This window comes from Lethenteron reissneri, chromosome 49, assembly GCF_015708825.2.
Source record: "Lethenteron reissneri isolate LAM-NWPU_2019-01 chromosome 49, ASM1570882v1, whole genome shotgun sequence".
NCBI lineage: Eukaryota > Metazoa > Chordata > Hyperoartia > Petromyzontiformes > Petromyzontidae > Lethenteron > Lethenteron reissneri.
Window position 1 is genome coordinate 806893 of NC_083827.1, and position 20180 is coordinate 827072.

At 50.0% G+C, this 20180-nt stretch overlaps 1 protein-coding gene across 2 annotated transcripts in view; it reads left to right on the top strand.

Moving 5' to 3' along the window:
* The window catches only part of LOC133354955 (charged multivesicular body protein 4b-like), a 29901-nt gene extending 10450 nt beyond the window's left edge, over positions 1 to 19451 (top strand). Inside the window, exons 3-5 of one of the 2 annotated variants that reach the window (XM_061572182.1) lie at positions 14657 to 14771; positions 15214 to 15331; positions 17085 to 19451. In XM_061572182.1, the coding sequence (XP_061428166.1) occupies positions 14657 to 14771; positions 15214 to 15331; positions 17085 to 17149 (298 nt within the window). In that variant the 3' untranslated portion in view covers positions 17150 to 19451. Of the gene's footprint in view, positions 1 to 14656; positions 14772 to 15213; positions 15332 to 17081 lie in introns of both variants that reach the window. The other variant, XM_061572181.1, reaches the window with a different exon arrangement.
* The last annotated feature ends 729 nt before the right edge of the window (positions 19452 to 20180 follow it).

The window sequence follows — 20180 nt, forward strand, 5'->3', positions numbered from 1 at the left end:
TCCTACTTGTGACACACAACGCTCACACTCACCACTCTCCTACTTGTGACACACAGCGCTCACACTCACCACTCCTACTTGTGATACACAGCGCTCACACTCACCACTCCTACTTGTGATACACAGCACTCACACTCACCACTCTCTCCTACTTGTGACACAGCGCTCACACTCGCCACTCCTACTTGTGATACACAGCACTCACACTCACCACTCCTACTTGTGATACACAGCACTCACACTCACCACTCTCTCCTACTTGTGATGCAGCGCTCACACTCACCACTCCTACTTGTGATACACAACGCTCACACTCACCACTCCTACTTGTGATACACAGCACTCACACTCACCACTCTCTCCTACTTGTGACACAGCGCTCACACTCGCCACTCCTACTTGTGACACAGCGCTCACACTCACCACTCTCCTACTTGTGATACACAGCGCTCACACTCACCACTCTCCTACTTGTGATACACAACGCTCACACTCACCACTCTCCTACTTGTGATACACAGCGCTCACACTCACCACACTCCTACTTGTGACACACAGCGCTCACACTCACCACTCTCCTACTTGTGATACACAGCGCTCACACTCACCACTCCTACTTGTGATACACAACGCTCACACTCACCACTCCTACTTGTGACACACAGCGCTCACACTCACCACTCTTACTTGTGACACACAGCGCTCACACTCACCACTCCTACTTGTGACACACAACGCTCACACTCCCCACTCCTACTTGTGATACACAGCGCTCACACTCACCACTCTCCTACTTGTGACACACAACGCTCACACTCACCACTCTCCTACTTGTGACACACAGTGCTCACACTCACCACACTCCTACTTGTGACACACAGCGCTCACACTCACCACTCTCCTATTTGTGACACACAGTGCTCACACTCACCACACTCCTACTTGTGACACACAGCGCTCACACTCACCACTCCTACTTGTGACACACAACGCTCACACTCACCACTCCTACTTGTGACACACAACGCTCACACTCACCACTCCTACTTGTGACACACAACGCTCACACTCACCACTCCTACTTGTGACACACAGCGCTCACACTCACCACTCCTACTTGTGACGCACAGCGCTCACACTCGCCACTCTCGTACTTGTGATGCACAGCACTCACACTAACCACTCCTACTTGTGACACACAGCGCTCACACTCACCACTCCTACTTGTGACACACAGCGCTCACACTCACCACTCCTACTTGTGACGCACAGCGCTCACACTCGCCACTCTCGTACTTGTGATACACAGCACTCACACTAACCACTCCTACTTGTGACACACAGCGCTCACACTCACCACTCCTACTTGTGACACACAGCGCTCACACTCACCACTCCTACTTGTGACGCACAGCGCTCACACTCGCCACTCTCGTACTTGTGACACACAGCGCTCACACTCACCACTCCTACTTGTGATACACAGCGCTCACACTCACCACTCTCCTACTTGTGACACACAGTGCTCACACTCACCACACTCCTACTTGTGATACAGTGCCACACTCACCACTCTTGTACTTGTGACACACAGCGCTCACACTCACCACTCCTACTTGTGACACACAACACTCACACTCACCACACTCCTACTTGTGACACACAGTGCTCACACTCACCACTCTCCTACTTGTGACACACAGTGCTCACACTCACCACTCCTACTTGTGACACACAGCGCTCACACTCACCACTCCTACTTGTGACACACAGTGCCACACTCACCACTCCTACTTGTGACACACAGCGCTCACACTCACTACTCCTACTTGTGACACACAGCGCTCACACTCACCACTCCTACTTGTGACACACAACGGTCACACTCACCACACTCCTACTTGTGACACACAGTGCTCACACTCACCACTCTCCTACTTGTGACACACAGTGCCACACTCACCACTCCTACTTGTGACACACAGCGCTCACACTCACCACTCCTACTTGTGACACACAGCGCTCACACTCACCACTCCTACTTGTGACACACAGCGCTCACACTCACCACTCTCGTACTTGTGACACACAACGCTCACACTCGCCACTCCTACTTGTGACACACAGCGCTCACACTCACCACTCCTACTTGTGACACACAGCGCTCACACTCACCACTCTCGTACTTGTGACACACAACGCTCACACTCGCCACTCCTACTTGTGACACACAGCGCTCACACTCACCACTCCTACTTGTGACACACAGCGCTCACACTCACCACTCCTACTTGTGACACACAGCGCTCACACTCACCACTCCTACTTGTGACGCACAGCGCTCACACTCACCACTCCTACTTGTGACACACAGCGCTCACACTCACCACTCCTACTTGTGACACACAACGCTCACACTCACCACTCCTACTTGTGACACACAGCGCTCACACTCACCACTCTCGTACTTGTGACACACAACGCTCACACTCACCACTCCTACTTGTGACACACAGCGCTCACACTCACCACTCTCGTACTTGTGATACACAGCGCTCACACTCACCACTCCTACTTGTGACACACAACGCTCACACTCACCACTCTCGTACTTGTGATACACAGCACTCACACTCACCACTCTCTCCTACTTGTGACACACAGCGCTCACACTCACCTCTCCTACTTGTGACACACAGCGCTCACACTCACCACTCCTACTTGTGACGCACAGCGCTCACACTCGCCACTCTCGTACTTGTGACACACAGCGCTCACACTCACCACTCCTACTTGTGATACACAGCGCTCACACTCACCACTCTCCTACTTGTGACACACAGTGCTCACACTCACCACACTCCTACTTGTGATACACAGTGCCACACTCACCACTCTTGTACTTGTGACACACAGCGCTCACACTCACCACTCCTACTTGTGACACACAACGCTCACACTCACCACACTCCTACTTGTGATACACAGCGCTCACACTCACCACTCTCCTACTTGTGACACACAACGCTCACACTCACCACACTCCTACTTGTGATACACAACGCTCACACTCACCACACTCCTACTTGTGACACACAGCGCTCACACTCACCACTCTCCTACTTGTGACACACAACGCTCACACTCACCACTCCTACTTGTGACACACAGCGCTCACACTCACCACTCCTACTTGTGACACACAACGCTCACACTCACCACACTCCTACTTGTGACACACAGCGCTCACACTCACCACACTCCTACTTGTGACACACAACGCTCACACTCACCACTCCTACTTGTGACACACAGCGCTCACACTCACCACTCCTACTTGTGACACACAACACTCACACTCACCACTCCTACTTGTGATACACAGCGCTCACACTCACCACTCTCCTACTTGTGATACACAACGCTCACACTCACCACTCTCCTACTTGTGATACACAGCGCTCACACTCACCACACTCCTACTTGTGACACACAGCGCTCACACTCACCACTCTCCTACTTGTGATACACAGCGCTCACACTCACCACTCCTACTTGTGATACACAACGCTCACACTCACCACTCCTACTTGTGACACACAGCGCTCACACTCACCACTCTTACTTGTGACACACAGCGCTCACACTCACCACTCCTACTTGTGACACACAACGCTCACACTCCCCACTCCTACTTGTGATACACAGCGCTCACACTCACCACTCTCCTACTTGTGACACACAACGCTCACACTCACCACTCTCCTACTTGTGACACACAGTGCTCACACTCACCACACTCCTACTTGTGACACACAGCGCTCACACTCACCACTCTCCTATTTGTGACACACAGTGCTCACACTCACCACACTCCTACTTGTGACACACAGCGCTCACACTCACCACTCCTACTTGTGACACACAACGCTCACACTCACCACTCCTACTTGTGACACACAACGCTCACACTCACCACTCCTACTTGTGACACACAACGCTCACACTCACCACTCCTACTTGTGACACACAGCGCTCACACTCACCACTCCTACTTGTGACGCACAGCGCTCACACTCGCCACTCTCGTACTTGTGATGCACAGCACTCACACTAACCACTCCTACTTGTGACACACAGCGCTCACACTCACCACTCCTACTTGTGACACACAGCGCTCACACTCACCACTCCTACTTGTGACGCACAGCGCTCACACTCGCCACTCTCGTACTTGTGATACACAGCACTCACACTAACCACTCCTACTTGTGACACACAGCGCTCACACTCACCACTCCTACTTGTGACACACAGCGCTCACACTCACCACTCCTACTTGTGACGCACAGCGCTCACACTCGCCACTCTCGTACTTGTGACACACAGCGCTCACACTCACCACTCCTACTTGTGATACACAGCGCTCACACTCACCACTCTCCTACTTGTGACACACAGTGCTCACACTCACCACACTCCTACTTGTGATACAGTGCCACACTCACCACTCTTGTACTTGTGACACACAGCGCTCACACTCACCACTCCTACTTGTGACACACAACACTCACACTCACCACACTCCTACTTGTGACACACAGTGCTCACACTCACCACTCTCCTACTTGTGACACACAGTGCTCACACTCACCACTCCTACTTGTGACACACAGCGCTCACACTCACCACTCCTACTTGTGACACACAGTGCCACACTCACCACTCCTACTTGTGACACACAGCGCTCACACTCACCACTCCTACTTGTGACACACAGCGCTCACACTCACCACTCCTACTTGTGACACACAACGGTCACACTCACCACACTCCTACTTGTGACACACAGTGCTCACACTCACCACTCTCCTACTTGTGACACACAGTGCCACACTCACCACTCCTACTTGTGACACACAGCGCTCACACTCACCACTCCTACTTGTGACACACAGCGCTCACACTCACCACTCCTACTTGTGACACACAGCGCTCACACTCACCACTCTCGTACTTGTGACACACAACGCTCACACTCGCCACTCCTACTTGTGACACACAGCGCTCACACTCACCACTCCTACTTGTGACACACAGCGCTCACACTCACCACTCTCGTACTTGTGACACACAACGCTCACACTCGCCACTCCTACTTGTGACACACAGCGCTCACACTCACCACTCCTACTTGTGACACACAGCGCTCACACTCACCACTCCTACTTGTGACACACAGCGCTCACACTCACCACTCCTACTTGTGACGCACAGCGCTCACACTCACCACTCCTACTTGTGACACACAGCGCTCACACTCACCACTCCTACTTGTGACACACAACGCTCACACTCACCACTCCTACTTGTGACACACAGCGCTCACACTCACCACTCTCGTACTTGTGACACACAACGCTCACACTCACCACTCCTACTTGTGACACACAGCGCTCACACTCACCACTCTCGTACTTGTGATACACAGCGCTCACACTCACCACTCCTACTTGTGACACACAACGCTCACACTCACCACTCTCGTACTTGTGATACACAGCACTCACACTCACCACTCTCTCCTACTTGTGACACACAGCGCTCACACTCACCTCTCCTACTTGTGACACACAGCGCTCACACTCACCACTCCTACTTGTGACGCACAGCGCTCACACTCGCCACTCTCGTACTTGTGACACACAGCGCTCACACTCACCACTCCTACTTGTGATACACAGCGCTCACACTCACCACTCTCCTACTTGTGACACACAGTGCTCACACTCACCACACTCCTACTTGTGATACACAGTGCCACACTCACCACTCTTGTACTTGTGACACACAGCGCTCACACTCACCACTCCTACTTGTGACACACAACGCTCACACTCACCACACTCCTACTTGTGATACACAGCGCTCACACTCACCACTCTCCTACTTGTGACACACAACGCTCACACTCACCACACTCCTACTTGTGATACACAACGCTCACACTCACCACACTCCTACTTGTGACACACAGCGCTCATACTCACCACTCTCCTACTTGTGACACACAACGCTCACACTCACCACTCCTACTTGTGACACACAGCGCTCACACTCACCACTCCTACTTGTGACACACAACGCTCACACTCACCACACTCCTACTTGTGACACACAGCGCTCACACTCACCACACTCCTACTTGTGACACACAACGCTCACACTCACCACTCCTACTTGTGACACACAGCGCTCACACTCACCACTCCTACTTGTGACACACAACACTCACACTCACCACTCCTACTTGTGATACACAGCGCTCACACTCACCACACTCCTACTTGTGACACACAACGCTCACACTCACCACTCCTACTTGTGACACACAGTGCCACACTCACCACTCGTACTTGTGACACACAGCGCTCACACTCACCACTCCTACTTGTGACACACAGTGCCACACTCACCACACTCCTACTTGTGACACACAGCGCTCACACTCACCACACTCCTACTTGTGACACACAGCGCTCACACTCACCACTCCTACTTGTGACACACAGTGCCACACTCACCACTCCTACTTGTGACACACAGCGCTCACACTCACCACTCCTACTTGTGACACACAGTGCCACACTCACCACTCCTACTTGTGACACACAGCGCTCACACTCACCACTCTCGTACTTGTGACACACAACGCTCACACTCACCACTCCTACTTGTGACACACAGCGCTCACACTCACCACTCTCGTACTTGTGATACACAGCGCTCACACTCACCACTCCTACTTGTGACACACAACGCTCACACTCACCACTCTCGTACTTGTGATACACAGCACTCACACTCACCACTCTCTCCTACTTGTGACACACAGCGCTCACACTCACCTCTCCTACTTGTGACACACAGCGCTCACACTCACCACTCCTACTTGTGACGCACAGCGCTCACACTCGCCACTCTCGTACTTGTGACACACAGCGCTCACACTCACCACTCCTACTTGTGATACACAGCGCTCACACTCACCACTCTCCTACTTGTGACACACAGTGCTCACACTCACCACACTCCTACTTGTGATACACAGTGCCACACTCACCACTCTTGTACTTGTGACACACAGCGCTCACACTCACCACTCCTACTTGTGACACACAACGCTCACACTCACCACACTCCTACTTGTGATACACAGCGCTCACACTCACCACTCTCCTACTTGTGACACACAACGCTCACACTCACCACACTCCTACTTGTGATACACAACGCTCACACTCACCACTCCTACTTGTGACACACAACGCTCACACTCCCCACTCCTACTTGTGATACACAGCGCTCACACTCACCACTCTCCTACTTGTGACACACAACGCTCACACTCACCACTCTCCTACTTGTGACACACAGTGCTCACACTCACCACACTCCTACTTGTGACACACAGCGCTCACACTCACCACTCTCCTATTTGTGACACACAGTGCTCACACTCACCACACTCCTACTTGTGACACACAGCGCTCACACTCACCACTCCTACTTGTGACACACAACGCTCACACTCACCACTCCTACTTGTGACACACAACGCTCACACTCACCACTCCTACTTGTGACACACAACGCTCACACTCACCACTCCTACTTGTGACACACAGCGCTCACACTCACCACTCCTACTTGTGACGCACAGCGCTCACACTCGCCACTCTCGTACTTGTGATGCACAGCACTCACACTAACCACTCCTACTTGTGACACACAGCGCTCACACTCACCACTCCTACTTGTGACACACAGCGCTCACACTCACCACTCCTACTTGTGACGCACAGCGCTCACACTCGCCACTCTCGTACTTGTGATACACAGCACTCACACTAACCACTCCTACTTGTGACACACAGCGCTCACACTCACCACTCCTACTTGTGACACACAGCGCTCACACTCACCACTCCTACTTGTGACGCACAGCGCTCACACTCGCCACTCTCGTACTTGTGACACACAGCGCTCACACTCACCACTCCTACTTGTGATACACAGCGCTCACACTCACCACTCTCCTACTTGTGACACACAGTGCTCACACTCACCACACTCCTACTTGTGATACAGTGCCACACTCACCACTCTTGTACTTGTGACACACAGCGCTCACACTCACCACTCCTACTTGTGACACACAACACTCACACTCACCACACTCCTACTTGTGACACACAGTGCTCACACTCACCACTCTCCTACTTGTGACACACAGTGCTCACACTCACCACTCCTACTTGTGACACACAGCGCTCACACTCACCACTCCTACTTGTGACACACAGTGCCACACTCACCACTCCTACTTGTGACACACAGCGCTCACACTCACCACTCCTACTTGTGACACACAGCGCTCACACTCACCACTCCTACTTGTGACACACAACGGTCACACTCACCACACTCCTACTTGTGACACACAGTGCTCACACTCACCACTCTCCTACTTGTGACACACAGTGCCACACTCACCACTCCTACTTGTGACACACAGCGCTCACACTCACCACTCCTACTTGTGACACACAGCGCTCACACTCACCACTCCTACTTGTGACACACAGCGCTCACACTCACCACTCTCGTACTTGTGACACACAACGCTCACACTCGCCACTCCTACTTGTGACACACAGCGCTCACACTCACCACTCCTACTTGTGACACACAGCGCTCACACTCACCACTCTCGTACTTGTGACACACAACGCTCACACTCGCCACTCCTACTTGTGACACACAGCGCTCACACTCACCACTCCTACTTGTGACACACAGCGCTCACACTCACCACTCCTACTTGTGACACACAGCGCTCACACTCACCACTCCTACTTGTGACGCACAGCGCTCACACTCACCACTCCTACTTGTGACACACAGCGCTCACACTCACCACTCCTACTTGTGACACACAACGCTCACACTCACCACTCCTACTTGTGACACACAGCGCTCACACTCACCACTCTCGTACTTGTGACACACAACGCTCACACTCACCACTCCTACTTGTGACACACAGCGCTCACACTCACCACTCTCGTACTTGTGATACACAGCGCTCACACTCACCACTCCTACTTGTGACACACAACGCTCACACTCACCACTCTCGTACTTGTGATACACAGCACTCACACTCACCACTCTCTCCTACTTGTGACACACAGCGCTCACACTCACCTCTCCTACTTGTGACACACAGCGCTCACACTCACCACTCCTACTTGTGACGCACAGCGCTCACACTCGCCACTCTCGTACTTGTGACACACAGCGCTCACACTCACCACTCCTACTTGTGATACACAGCGCTCACACTCACCACTCTCCTACTTGTGACACACAGTGCTCACACTCACCACACTCCTACTTGTGATACACAGTGCCACACTCACCACTCTTGTACTTGTGACACACAGCGCTCACACTCACCACTCCTACTTGTGACACACAACGCTCACACTCACCACACTCCTACTTGTGATACACAGCGCTCACACTCACCACTCTCCTACTTGTGACACACAACGCTCACACTCACCACACTCCTACTTGTGATACACAACGCTCACACTCACCACACTCCTACTTGTGACACACAGCGCTCATACTCACCACTCTCCTACTTGTGACACACAACGCTCACACTCACCACTCCTACTTGTGACACACAGCGCTCACACTCACCACTCCTACTTGTGACACACAACGCTCACACTCACCACACTCCTACTTGTGACACACAGCGCTCACACTCACCACACTCCTACTTGTGACACACAACGCTCACACTCACCACTCCTACTTGTGACACACAGCGCTCACACTCACCACTCCTACTTGTGACACACAACACTCACACTCACCACTCCTACTTGTGATACACAGCGCTCACACTCACCACACTCCTACTTGTGACACACAACGCTCACACTCACCACTCCTACTTGTGACACACAGTGCCACACTCACCACTCGTACTTGTGACACACAGCGCTCACACTCACCACTCCTACTTGTGACACACAGTGCCACACTCACCACACTCCTACTTGTGACACACAGCGCTCACACTCACCACACTCCTACTTGTGACACACAGCGCTCACACTCACCACTCCTACTTGTGACACACAGTGCCACACTCACCACTCCTACTTGTGACACACAGCGCTCACACTCACCACTCCTACTTGTGACACACAGTGCCACACTCACCACTCCTACTTGTGACACACAGCGCTCACACTCACCACTCTCGTACTTGTGACACACAACGCTCACACTCACCACTCCTACTTGTGACACACAGCGCTCACACTCACCACTCTCGTACTTGTGATACACAGCGCTCACACTCACCACTCCTACTTGTGACACACAACGCTCACACTCACCACTCTCGTACTTGTGATACACAGCACTCACACTCACCACTCTCTCCTACTTGTGACACACAGCGCTCACACTCACCTCTCCTACTTGTGACACACAGCGCTCACACTCACCACTCCTACTTGTGACGCACAGCGCTCACACTCGCCACTCTCGTACTTGTGACACACAGCGCTCACACTCACCACTCCTACTTGTGATACACAGCGCTCACACTCACCACTCTCCTACTTGTGACACACAGTGCTCACACTCACCACACTCCTACTTGTGATACACAGTGCCACACTCACCACTCTTGTACTTGTGACACACAGCGCTCACACTCACCACTCCTACTTGTGACACACAACGCTCACACTCACCACACTCCTACTTGTGATACACAGCGCTCACACTCACCACTCTCCTACTTGTGACACACAACGCTCACACTCACCACACTCCTACTTGTGATACACAACGCTCACACTCACCACTCTCCTACTTGTGACACACAACGCTCACACTCACCACTCCTACTTGTGACACACAGCGCTCACACTCACCACTCTCCTACTTGTGACACACAACGCTCACACTCACCACTCCTACTTGTGACACACAACGCTCACACTCACCACACTCCTACTTGTGATACACAACGCTCACACTCACCACACTCCTACTTGTGACACACAGCGCTCACACTCACCACTCCTACTTGTGACACACAACGCTCACACTCACCACACTCCTACTTGTGACACACAGCGCTCACACTCACCACACTCCTACTTGTGACACACAACGCTCACACTCACCACTCCTACTTGTGACACACAGCGCTCACACTCACCACTCCTACTTGTGACACACAACACTCACACTCACCACTCCTACTTGTGATACACAGCGCTCACACTCACCACACTCCTACTTGTGACACACAACGCTCACACTCACCACTCCTACTTGTGACACACAGTGCCACACTCACCACTCGTACTTGTGACACACAGCGCTCACACTCACCACTCCTACTTGTGACACACAGTGCCACACTCACCACACTCCTACTTGTGACACACAGCGCTCACACTCACCACACTCCTACTTGTGACACACAGCGCTCACACTCACCACTCCTACTTGTGACACACAGTGCCACACTCACCACTCCTACTTGTGACACACAGCGCTCACACTCACCACTCCTACTTGTGACACACAGTGCCACACTCACCACTCCTACTTGTGACACACAGCGCTCACACTCACCACTCCTACTTGTGACACACAGTGCCACACTCACCACTCCTACTTGTGACACACAATGCTCACACTCACCACTCCTACTTGTGATACACAACGCTCACACTCACCACTCTCGTACTTGTGATACACAGCACTCACACTCACCACTCTCCTACTTGTGATACACAACGCTCACACTCGCCACTCCTACTTGTGACACACAGCACTCACACTCACCACTCCTACTTGTGACACACAGCACTCACACTCACCACTCCTACTTGTGACACACAACGCTCACACTCACCACTCCTACTTGTGACACACAACGCTCACACTCGCCACTCCTACTTGTGACACACAGCACTCACACTCACCACTCCTACTTGTGATACACAACGCTCACACTCACCACTCCTACATGTGACACACAGCGCTCACACTCACCACACTCCTACTTGTGATACACAACGCTCACACTCACCACTCTCCTACTTGTGACACACAGTGCTCACACTCACCACTCTCCTACTTGTGACACACAGTGCTCACACTCACCACTCCTACTTGTGACACACAGTGCTCACACTCACCACTCTCCTACTTGTGACACACAGCGCTCACACTCACCACTCCTACTTGTGACACACAGTGCCACACTCACCACTCCTACTTGTGACACACAGTGCCACACTCACCACTCCTACTTGTGACACACAGCGCTCACACTCACCACTCCTACTTGTGATACACAACGCTCACACTCACCACTCTCCTACTTGTGACACACAGCGCTCACACTCACCACTCTCCTACTTGTGACACACAGTGCTCACACTCACCACTCCTACTTGTGACACACAGTGCCACACTCACCATTCCTACTTGTGACACACAGTGCTCACACTCACCACTCTCCTACTTGTGACACACAACGCTCACACTCACCACTCCTACTTGTGACACACAGTGCCACACTCACCACTCCTACTTGTGATACACAACGCTCACACTCACCACTCTTGTACTTGTGACACACAGCGCTCACACTCACCACTCCTACTTGTGATACACAACGCTCACACTCACCACTCTCCTACTTGTGACACACAGCGCTCACACTCACCACTCTCCTACTTGTGACACACAGTGCTCACACTCACCACTCCTACTTGTGACACACAGCGCTCACACTCACCACTCCTACTTGTGACACACAGCACTCACCACTCTCCTACTTGTGACACACAGTGCTCACACTCACCACTCCTACTTGTGACACACAACGCTCACACTCGCCACTCCTACTTGTGACACACAGCGCTCACACTCACCACTCTCCTACTTGTGACACACATTGCTCACACTCACCACTCCTACTTGTGATACACAGCGCTCACACTCACCACTCTCCTACTTGTGACACACAGCGCTCACACTCACCACTCTCCTACTTGTGATACACAACGCTCACACTCACCACTCCTACTTGTGATACACAGCGTTCACACTCACCACTCCTACTTGTGATACACAACGCTCACACTCACCACTCCTACTTGTGACACACAACGCTCACACTCACCACTCCTACTTGTGACACACAGCGCTCACACTCACCACTCTCCTACTTGTGATACACAACGCTCACACTCGCCACTCCTACTTGTGACACACAACGCTAACACTCACCACTCCTACTTGTGACACACAACGCTTACACTCACCACTCCTACTTGTGACACACAGCGCTCACACTCACCACTCTCTCCTACTTGTGACACACAGCGCTCACACTCGCCACTTCTACTTGTGATACACAATGCTCACACTCACCACTCTTGTACTTGTGATACACAGCACTCACACTCACCACTCTCTCCTACTTGTGATACACAGCGTTCACACTCACCACTCTCTCCTACTTGTGACACACAACGCTCACACTCGCCACTCCTACTTGTGATACACAATGCTCACACTCACCACTCCTACTTGTGACACACAATGCTCACACTCACCACTCCTACTTGTGACACACAGCGCTCACACTCACCACTCCTACTTGTGACACACAGCGCTCACACTCACCACTCTTGTACTTGTGATACACAGCACTCACACTCACCACTCTCTCCTACTTGTGATACACAGCGCTCACACTCGCCACTCCTACTTGTGATACACAGCGCTCACACTCACCACTCCTACTTGTGACACACAGCGCTCACACTTACCACTCTCCTACTTGTGATACACAGCACTCACACTCACCACTCTCTCCTACTTGTGATACACAGCGTTCACACTCACCACTCCTACTTGTGACACACAACGCTCACACTCACCACTCTCCTACTTCTGATACACAGCGCTCACACTCACCACTCTCGTACTTGTGATACACAGCGCTCACACTCGCCAATCCTACTTGTGATACACAGCGCTCACACCCACCACTCCTACTTGTGACACACAGCGCTCACACTCACCACTCCTACTTGTGACACATAGCGCTCACACTCACCACTCTCGTACTTGTGATACACAGCGCTCACACCCACCACTCCTACTTGTGATACACAACGTTCACACTCACCACTCTCGTACTTGTGATACACAGCGCTCACACCCACCACTCCTACTTGTGATACACAACGTTCACACTCACCACTCTCCTACTTGTGATACACAGCGCTCACACTCACCACTCCTACTTGTGATACACAGCGCTCACACTCACCACGCTCTCCTACTTGTGATGCATACATCGCACGGACACTTGCCACACTCTGTAACTCTAGGAGAGTGTGTGCTGAGAACAGAGGGGAAAGTATCTGCTGAGAGACAGAGGGGAGTGTCCGCTTTTTAACTTGTCAATACTCACGTGCTTGTGTAACGTTGCCGCATCTCCGCGCGTGTCCTTGGTGTCCAGGGATATAGACAAGGTGGACGAGCTCATGGGCGACATCCACGAACAGCAGGAGTTGGCGCAGGAGATCTCGGACGCCATCTCCAAGCCCGTCGGCTTCGGGGACGACATGGACGAGGTGACGAGTGCCCCTCCTCCCATGCTGTGTGTGTGTAACTGTGACTTGTGTGCCATCGTCTCACGCTGTGTGTGTGACTGTGTGACATCGTCTCGTTCTGTATGCGTGTGTACGTGTAACACCACCTCGTTCTGTGTGTGCGCGTGACACTGTAACACCGTCTCATTCTGTGTGTGACTGTGTCGTATTAGTGTTTAGTTTGTTGTCCTTGCCCCACCGATTAGCACGGTTGGCTACGTGAATTGCGAAATAAGTTCTACATACATACGTGTCTGTGTAACACCACCTCGTTCTGTGACTGTGTGTAACATAGTCTCATTCTGTGTGTGTCTGTGTGTATACACCACCTCGTTTTGTGATTGTGTTACCACAGTCTCGTTCTGTGTTTGCGTGTAACACCATCTCGGTCGCTGTGTGTTTGTGTATCTGTGATGCGGTGCAGGACGAGCTCATGGCCGAGCTGGAGGAACTGGAGCAAGAGGAGCTGGACAAGGAGCTTCTAGCAGTGGGCGGCAGCCAGCTCCCCAGTGTGCCCACCGCCTCGCTGCCATCCCGGCCTGGTAACACAGACAAATACCCTTCGTGTAACCATGCAGACTGTTGGCGCCAGTGCTGTGTTATCGAGCACATACACACTGCACCTCCGATTAGCACGCTTGGCTACGTACGTCGCGAAATGAGTTTAACATACATGCGTATCTACTGCACCAGACACCCATTTAAAGTTGAGTTGAGCTGAAGGAGGCCCAGGACTGGTGCAGATATTCATCGCTGTTGTTAGCATTAAGTGGGAATTGAGCTCGGGTCACCAGGTTCGTAGCGTAGTGCGCTAAACACTATGCTGTCGCTCTCCACCTTCTCATTATGTATGTGTTTGTCTGAGCCTGGTATTTCTCACATGCACACCCGTTCACTTGCGCACACATACATACTCTCACACGTACATACATTCTCACACACACATACATGCTCTCTCACTCGCATGCTCAATCTCGCATGTTCATGCACATTCACTTACTCTCACATGCACACTCACATACTCACAAACTCATACGTGTATGCTGTCACACACAAGCGTGAATGCTCCTACACACGCTCAATCATGCTGTTACACTCGCATGCTTTCAGACTTGTTCCAAACAAACACGCTGGTCGTGGATAGCGCCGACTGCCACCACCCACACTTGTAATGCCACACAAGTCGAGATATCGTGATACTATCAGTATCATCTTGTCACATGGTGTGCTATACCAATCCAAGGGTTTTCCTGTAGAATAGCAAGTGTGCACTATTTTACGATGCCACGTGCGATGTCGTGACACCTACGCAATTTTATTTGGAAACGTGGTCCAATTCTGAGTTTTTTGGAAATGTGATTATTTGTTCATTGCTGCAGGAAAACAAGGTGCCTTTTGTAAGCACCAGAGCAAGTTGGTTTGCCATCTGTGTGGAGTTTGAGGAGTGACTCCCCATTCGAGAGGTGGTTTTCTCTGGGCACTCCGGTGTCCCCCCTGATCCAAGAGGAACGATTCAAAAACGGAGTTTTCCAAGCAAGGCCCTCGTTAACAAGTAGCGCTCAGTGAGGCTGGTTCTGCTAAAGTAAACAATTGTTGCCTTAGTTTAAACACAGTCTGAAGGGTAGTCCTTTTTGAATCCTTTATATTAAGTTCGCTTGCTTGCTTAGGACCGTGCAAATCTTTCGGTGGTTTTTTAACCCACTTCCCCTGATCCAATCGAGCTGACATTTTCCACACAGACTCGTTGTGCGTGACAATTAATGTTCGTGTAAATTTTTTTCCAAAATTTTACACTTTTTAGGACAAAAATATTATATTTAATTACCAATTGCTTAATGGTGCAATGCGATCATCTGACCCATAGGTGGCAGCCATCTCAAGCCAGAGGACGAGAGGACTCTAGCCGCCACGCATATAAAGGATTTATAGTGAAAAACTTTGTTTTTACGGGTTATACTTATTGTAAGCTTGCTTGAGCAGCCATCATTTTTGGCCAGGTTACTTCTGCAAATAAGTTAATAAATCAGTAAGTAGGCTTTACCTGGTAAGAAAAAAAATAGTTCAGTTTTATATGCATATATATTTAGAAGTGATTTGTTTACCTTTCCTATACATTTCACTCCGATTTGTGTTTTTGTATTGTTTGTTTTTGTAACGTTCTGACCCGCCCCGACTGGACATCTGTGAAAAAGAGCTTTATAGCTCATCGGATTCCTCCTGCAGTATAAATACATTCTGATTCTGATCCAGCCACCTTATGTGTGTGTTTGTTTTTTTGTTTGCTTTTACAAGCAGCCACCAAGAAAAGGGAAGAGGAAGATGATGATGACATGAGGGATTTGGCTGCCTGGGCCAACTGAGCCACCCCCTGCTCCCTCCACACCGTCCCAGGTCTCTTCCCAACCTTCCTCCTGGGCGCCACACCCCCACCCCCGCCCCTTCCTCCTGGGCAGGTTTCCCAATTCCTATGGGCAAGGAGGGCTCGGCTTGGCCCTTTGCAGCTCAACAACAGGGAGCGCGCGCAGACCGTGCACCGAACTGCGTCAACGCTAGTGGCGAGAGATCACGGCGCGTGCTCTTACAAAAGAGAAGGGCCGTGGTGTGGAACACTTTTAACTTTTTGGCATTGAATCCTGTACCATGCATTTGTGTCGTGGTATGAATATTTAATTCACCGACCTTCACAATCAAAATATGACTGTAGCCCTATTAACTTGATGCTTTTAACATTCGGAAGCACGCCACCTACATTTGCAGCCAGAAGCAAAATGTTTCCCCCGAGTGCAGCGGCAAAGCAGAAGGTGTAAAGGCTTCTTATACAAGAGGAAGTAGCATGGTAATTTCAGTGATAATTTTAATCTAATTGACCAAATCCAAATGCCCTGTTAATGTGACCATGATCACCTATTCTTAAGGCTGCTTACCACCATCCAGCATACAAAAAACAACCAACAAAATTCAAATTGCAGTTTCTAAGCCTGAAAATGAGCCCAAAAACATATACCCTTGTAGGTGAAAATACAGATAAGCATTGCGTGCCTTTGTTTCCCGGCGCCTTAAGCTAGATTTTTGAGTGTTGTGTACAAATGGCCAAGTAATCCTGTGCTGGAAACTTTATGCATTTCCCCCATATATGAGGCCAGGGGCCGTGAGACCAAGGCAAACAGGTTTGCCTAAATTCTGTCACCAGAGTGTGGCCTGTCAAACAAATTAGGTTTTGGATTTACATTGAGTGCCTGAAATGCAGCAGCATCTCAAGGCGCTGTACAAACCATGGAATGATAAGGGTCAGTCGTGGGGAAAACCAAAGCAAATTGGAAAAACATCCTGTTGGGTTGCCCTGCACAAACACCACGAGGCCCACTGAATGCAGTAAAGCAAGATCACAATTTATTATCCACTGTCATGATGGATTGTGGGTAATCGCCACAGTCCACCATGGCGGATGGCAATGTAAATATTAGACAACAAGTCAAGGGCCTGGTGGAGATTCTATTTGCTACTATAAGTTGTATCCCGTGTGAGTCTGGTTTGTCTTTATGGTTTGCTGCTAAAGTCAGGTGCTCAATTGTGATCGATTCAATCCCAAATTGTTTTGAGTGCAACTTTGGTGTTTCTTGAAGAACATTTCCAAGTTGCACCCATTAACATTCTTCAGCACTTTTGAATTTGTCTATGGCCGAGTCCATTGCCAATCCAACTTGATCTTGTGACTCCAAATTGTTCCCGATTAAATTCCTAGTACCTCTTTATGTAATTCCTAAGTTGCCTATCAACGCTGTATTTTTTTCCTAATTAAATTACGAGTTGCTCTCGCTTTCATTGCGGGTGGTTTTCTATTTAACTTAGTTGCTAGCTTAATAAATTACAACATGAACTTTATTTTCTTTAAGGTCGAAGTTGCTGTTGGTTTAACTACAAGTTGCACCATGCACATTTCTTTAAAAACATTTTTACAGTTTAATATCAAATTTCGATTTAAAGCTTTCGTGACTGCAGGGATTCATCTTCTTGGTTCTTTCGGTAAAGTCACGTAGAAGGGAAGTAATAAAATAATAAAAATAAAACATAATAAAACAATTATAAAACATAATAAAACAACAATTCTCACGACGTCGTGAGAATTGTTTTATTATGTTTTATTTTTATTATTTTATTACTTCCCTTCTACGTGACTTTACCGAAAGAACCAAGAAGATGAGTTTAATATCAAGTTGGTTCCATTTTTATTGAAGTGTGATGGTGCCAAGCTGCTGCCCAGTGGGAGCTGAAGGGCCGTTCCGTACTCCGCCTGTAGTAGTTTCTCAACCCCTTCTCCCGTGCATGATAATTAATCACTCCTCCCACACCCCCCCGAGTTTCTTGCGGTCGCGAAGCTTGATTGCTTGATTGGAACTTTTCTGGTGAAGGGAGAGGCGGCACCGACCGCGGTTGCTTATTAACGGATGGTGTCGGATCAAATCAATTTCTCGATAATGCAACGGTTTAATTTAGTCCTGGGCTATGGCATTTAAATCTGTATATATGAAATGTATTTTTTTTCTTATAATTGCTGTTATTGTTAGATGTATTTTGCTATACGTACATTTTGCAATGTACAGCAGCAAAGCATGTATATAGTTACTCTTTGTAAATTAATCTGAATAAAAGTGTGCAACTTTACACTGACATTATGCTTCATTGTGTGAGTCATGAAATAAAATATTTTGAAATAAAATTCATCAATGGGCACATCAACTTAGGCAATGGCCTTGTGGCATGTTACACCACAGCGACCGGGGTACTGTAGGATTGTCAGAATGTCCGGATTTTCTGACACAATCTGCAAAGCCATCACCCCAACCGTGAGGAAGGAGCCATCAGAGGATCCAATGAAAACCATCACCCTGCCATACATAGCAGGGGTAACCAAAACATTTCCAAAATCATGAACAAACAAGATCCAGGTCCGATTTAACACGATACATAAAATTCGTAATCTGATTTTATTTGTGAAGGACTAGATTCATGACATGCAATATCCCGGCGTCTACAAATGAAGCTGTATCTGCGGCAGCAGTTACATTAGGGAAACTAAGCGACATGTCTCGGACCGTGTTCGTGAACATAAGGCAGATCTGAAACACGGTAGGACCAATACCTCGGCCGTGGCCGATAAATATTTGAAAGCGGCTGGCTCATGAAATTGATTTCTCTAAGACGATGGTACTTTGCAAGCCTACTGGCTATCAACAAAGATCCGTTCATGAAGCCATCCATGTATACAGACAAACAATTTCAACCGAGAGGATGGCTATAGACTCTGCAATCATTGGAAAGGTGTCATCAACCACTTTGGGTCATTGTGTTTTCTTGTCAATCAACCTCCACCGTCAGCAGTGTGGAGTGGGG